This window comes from Pundamilia nyererei, unplaced genomic scaffold (genome assembly GCF_000239375.1).
Source record: "Pundamilia nyererei isolate P.nyererei 1_Seehausen unplaced genomic scaffold, PunNye1.0 scaffold00863, whole genome shotgun sequence".
NCBI classification, from domain to species: Eukaryota; Metazoa; Chordata; class Actinopteri; order Cichliformes; family Cichlidae; genus Pundamilia; species Pundamilia nyererei.
In genome coordinates this window covers 47,931-53,056 of record NW_005188264.1, presented here as the reverse complement: position 1 = coordinate 53,056, position 5,126 = coordinate 47,931, and the positions used below count along the sequence as shown (strand labels likewise).

The following is a 5,126-nucleotide window of genomic DNA, read 5'->3' as shown; positions in this document are numbered from 1 at the left end:
CCGGTGCACTGCCTGGATTGATTACAAGAAGGCCTATGACTCAATGCCCCACACCTGGATCCTGGAATGCCTAGACCTATACAAGATCAACAGGACCCTAAGAGCCTTCATCGGAACTCAATGGGGATGTGCTGTACAATGCAAGATACCAACTTCAAGCCCATAGCACAAGTCACCATCAAGTGCGGGACCTACCAAGGAGATGCTCTGTCCCCACTGCTGTTCTGCATAGGCCTGAACCCCCTCAGTGAGATCATTGACAAGACTGGCTATGGATACTGACTATGGAATGGAGCAGTTGTCAGCCACCTCCTGTAGATGCATGACGTCAGGCTGTATGCCAAGAGTGAACGAGACATTGATTTACTGATCCACGCCACCAGGATATACAGCAATGACATCGGAATGTCGTTCCAACTGGAGAAGTGTAATCAGATGATAACAAAGAGAGGGAAGGTAGTCAGAACTACCAGAAGGCAACATTGCAGACATAGAAGACAGCTACAAGTACCTAGGAATCACAGGCAAATGGGAACCATGAAGAGGCCACTAGGAAAGCTGCAACTACAAAGTACCTGCAGAATGTCTGGGGTCCTGAGGAGTCAGCTGAACGGTAAGAACAAGATCCGGGCTATCAACACCTACGCCCTGCCCGTGATCAGGTACCCTACTGGGATAATAAGTTGGCCAAAGGAGGGAGATACAAGCCACTGACATCAAGACCAGGAAACTCCTGACCCTGCATGGAGGGTTTCACCCCAAACAGATGGACAAAATGGTGACGGCTAACAAACCAGATATAGTGGTGGTAGATAAACAGAAGAAGACAGCCGTACTGATAGATGTAGTGGTTCCAAATGACAGCAACATCAGGAAGAAAGAACATGAGAAACTTGAGAAATACCAAGGGCTCAGAGAAGAGCTGGAGAAGATGTGGAGGATGAAGGTAACAGTGGTCTCAGTGGTAATCGAAGCACTAGGTGCGGTGACTCCCAAGTTAGGCGAGTGGCTCCAACAGATCCCAGGAACAAAATCTGAGATCTCTGTCCAGAAGAGTGCATTCCCAGGAACAGCTAAGATACTGCGCAGGACCCTCAAGTTCCCAGGCCTCTGGTAGAGGACTCAAGCTTGAAGGATAGGCCGCCCACTGGGGCGAGAGAGGGATTTATTTGGCCTGTTGGAACCTGCCAGTTTCCTCCGGTAACCTACAAGCTAACTAAGCCAGATAGGACTCCTCTTTCAACTTAACAGCTCCCTTCATCTAGTTTGGGGATTACCGCCATGACAAACATCAACTAGTGTTGTAGTTCTGTAACTAAGTTTAAGAATATAATTCACCCACTGTTATCATCTTCAAAGCCCTGTACCAAGACTAAATTCAGATAAAACTGAGGTCATTGTACGTGGCCCAAAAATTCCTAGAAATATGGTATCTAACCAGTTTCTCACTCTGGATGGGATTACCTTGGCCTCCAGCAACATTGTGAGGAACCTTGGAGTCATTTTTGACCAGGATATGGTAAATGGCCTGTATTTGTATAGCGCTTTTTTCTAGTCCCTAAGGACCCCAAAGCGCTTCACACATCCAGTCATCCACCCATTCACACACTAGTGATGGCAAGCTACATTGTACCCACAGCCACCCTGGGGAGCACTGACAGAGGCGAGGTTGCCGGACACTGGCGCCACCAGGCCCTCTGACCACCACCAGTAGGCAACGGGTGAAGTGTCTTGCCCAAGGACACAACGACTGAGACTGTTCAAGCTGGGGCTCGAACCGGCAACCTTCCGATTACAAGGCGAACTCCCAACTCTTGAGCCATGATCGCCCCATATAGATATGTCCTTCAATGGACATATTAAACAAATATGTAGGACTTCTTTCTTCCATTTGAGTATTTCTTCTTCAATCACCTTTCTGACTCACTATGTTGACCTCTCTGCATTGACTCATACTTGTTATTAATCTCTGGCTCTCTTCCACATCATGTCTTTTGTCCTGTCTTCCTTCTCTCACCCAGTCGGTCAAGGCAGATGACGGGCCCCTCCCTGAGCCTAGTTCTGCCAGAGGTTTATTCCTCTTAAAAAGCAGGAAAAAAAACCCTTCTTTTTTCTTTCCCACTGTCGCAAAAGTGCTTGCTCATAGGGGGTCATATGATTGTTGGATTTTCTCTGAATTTATTATTGTAGGGTCTACCTTACAATATAAAGCACCTTGAGGCAACTGTTGTGAATTTGCGCTGTATAAATAAAATTGAGGAATCTAAAATTCAATTCAATTTAATTTAAAATAGCCATCCTTGGATTTCTTGACATTACTGCAAACCTTGGCCTTCTCTCAATGATCCTCATGATGTAGTCACCTGAAATGGTTTTCACTTCACAGCCTTATCAGTGTTCATTTGTGGAATTTTTTGCCTTCTTAATGGGAATGGGATCAAAAAAGTTAGTACACACCTCACCTCCATATAGATAATTTATTATATAATGGAAGATATTAGAATACCCATCCTTGCCCGCTGCCTCTCACTGTTGGCAACTGCAGTCCAGCCCCTCTCAAAGACTGTGCCTGTGTTGTTAAGACGTTAAGATAAGCGACTATACCGAATCATGGGACAATATTGAAGATATGACACTTTGATGCAATGTAAAGTAGTCAGTGTATAGCTTGTATAACAGTGTAAATTTGCTGTCAGCTCAAATAACTCAACAATACAGCCATGTAAAAGATCTCTGATATATGCCGATGCTTGTCCATGCAGAGCCCTGAATGTCAAAGTCATAATCTTAAAGTGGACTCTGAATTTAATGGGGAGCTAGTGCAGCAGGATCAGCAGGGGTGTGACATGAGAGTACTTGGAAGACTTAGTCAGAAGCCTTGTAGCAGTATTCTGAACACTTTGCAGACATTCCATGGAGGCCTTCCATGGTGAAACTTAGTCTATTAGACTCCATGCCCCAGATTTCACTCCATGAGAGTTTCCTCTTTTCCACACTCTCCCAATTCATCCAGCAACCCTGCTTGGCCAGTACCACGGCTCTGGCATGTCTGGCTGTTTCCTCCTGTCGACGCACCTACTCCACCACCATTTTTCGACGTTCAGTTACAGATGCCTGTTGCGACCAAGGTGTTACTGCGCCATGACCAAATCCCCCTCTTTCATGTTGGACATGACCCACCACGTCACGATGCCAAAGAGCGGATTTCGCCTGTAGCACAGATGTGGCTGGGATCCACTTCCTCCGCGTTGCTAGGGTGGGAGCAGTGCCTCTCACTATGGGGTCCCAGGAGTCCATGAGTGACATCTCAAGCCTCACTTTTGCACATTTAATCTCCTCGACCAGGCAGGGGATAGGCAATGACAGTATCCTGTCGCTGTAGAGTCCAACGCTGCTGAGGCATTTGGGAAGTCCGAGCCACTTCTTAACGTAGGAGCTCACTAGCTTCTCTAGTCGATTGGCATGATTGAGTGAGACCTCGTACATTGTCAACGGCCACAGTAGTCTGTGTAATAACCCAAACTGGAAGCACCAGAGCTTCAGTTTCTCTGGGAGTGCAGTGTTGTTAATCCACTTGAGGTCATCAACCAAGTTCTGCCTTAATTGTTCTAGTTGCCACGTATCATTGAGGTCTGCATTATACCACCGTCCCAGGCTCTTTATGGGCTTCTCTAAGACTGTTGGAATTGGTTCTCCACTGATATAGAATTGCTCGGCTGTCAGTTTTCCTTTTGTGATGGAGATGCTGTGAGATCTACTTGGCTTAAACTCCATTTTTGCCCATTCTATGTTTTCCAGGAGCTTCTGTAGCAATCGCCTAGTACATGGTTTTGTTGTTGTAGTGATGTCATGTCATCCATGTAGGCCCGAATGGGAGGAAGACGAAGGCCACTCTTGAGTCTCTCACCTCCCACTACCCACCAGGATGCCCGTATGACCAACTCCATTGCCATGATAAATGCCAGAGGGGAAATCGTGCAGTCTGCCATAACTCCAATTTCCAGGTGCTGGCAGGCTGTAGTGGTGTTCTCAGCTGTCACACAAAACTGTAAATCCTGAAAGTAGATCTTGACCAGTCCTGTGATGTGGTTTGGTACGCTGAAATAGTTGAAGGCCATCCACAAGATCTTGTGCGGAACTGACCCAAAGGCATTGGCAAGGTCTAAAAACACCACTTGAAGGTCTCTTCGTTCTTTCTTGGCAGTTTGAATCTGGTGCCAGATGATGCTGGCATGCTCCAGACATCCCAAGAAGCCCCGGATGCCGGCCTTCTGCACTGATGTGTCAATATATAGTAGTTTCTTTGCAGGAAGGTAGATAGCCTTTGGGCCAAGACACCGAAGAAGATCTTTCCCTCTACGTTCAGCAGGCTGATCTGGCGAAACTGGCTGAGCATGGAGACAGCTGGTGAAATAATCAAGTGCAAGGCAGCTGTTGCCTGGGAGCCAAGGAAACCTCTTTCTATTGAAGAGGTGGAGTCAGCCCCACCTAAGGCCCATGAAGTTCGCATTAAGATCTCTGCTACAGGCGTGTGTCATACAGATGCCTACACTCTGAGTGGCAGTGACCCTGAGGGGCTTTTCCCTGTTAGCTTGGGACACGATGGTGCTGGAACGTTTGAAAGTGTTGGCGAAGGTGTTACCAAGTTTAAGCCAGGTGATACTGTCATCCCGTTGTATGTGCCTCAGTGTGGTGAATGCAAATTCTGCAAAAACTCCAAGACTAACCTTTGCCAGAAAATTAGAGTAACCCAGGGTCAGGGTCTGCTTCCTGATAAGACATCATGCTTTACTTGCAGGGGAAAGCAAGTGTATCACTTCATGGGGACCAGCACCTATTTTATGTTCCACATTCTTGCATTTCATGCTCTTAATTACTGAATTCTGTCTAATTGCTGCTGCTAGTGGTTCAATAAAAATTGCAAACAGTGAAGGGGAAAGTGGGCATCCCTGCCTGGTGCCCCTCAGGAGACAGAAGCTGGAGGATGTTTGGTCATTTGTTTTGACACAAGCTGTTGGGGAATTATATAATATTTTTAACCAGTTAATGAAAGAGGATCCAAAACCAAATTTGTGTAAAGTTGCAAATAGAAATTTCCAGTTAACTCTGTCAAATGCTTTTTCTGC

At 46.4% G+C, this 5,126-nt stretch overlaps 1 protein-coding gene across 1 annotated transcript; it reads left to right on the top strand.

Moving 5' to 3' along the window:
- Window positions 1-4,394: 4,394 nt before the first annotated feature.
- LOC102197858 (alcohol dehydrogenase class-3-like) lies at window positions 4,395-5,118 on the top strand. The gene has a single exon (XM_005755040.1). It carries the CDS (start codon window positions 4,395-4,397, stop codon window positions 4,878-4,880), a length of 486 nt encoding a protein of 161 aa, XP_005755097.1. The 3' UTR covers window positions 4,881-5,118.
- Window positions 5,119-5,126: the final 8 nt, after the last annotated feature.

Bases quoted from the DNA above. Each gene is read 5' to 3' on its own strand.
- LOC102197858 (XM_005755040.1), top strand. From the start codon at position 4,395: ATGGAGACAGCTGGTGAAATAATCAAGTGCAAGGCAGCTGTTGCCTGG.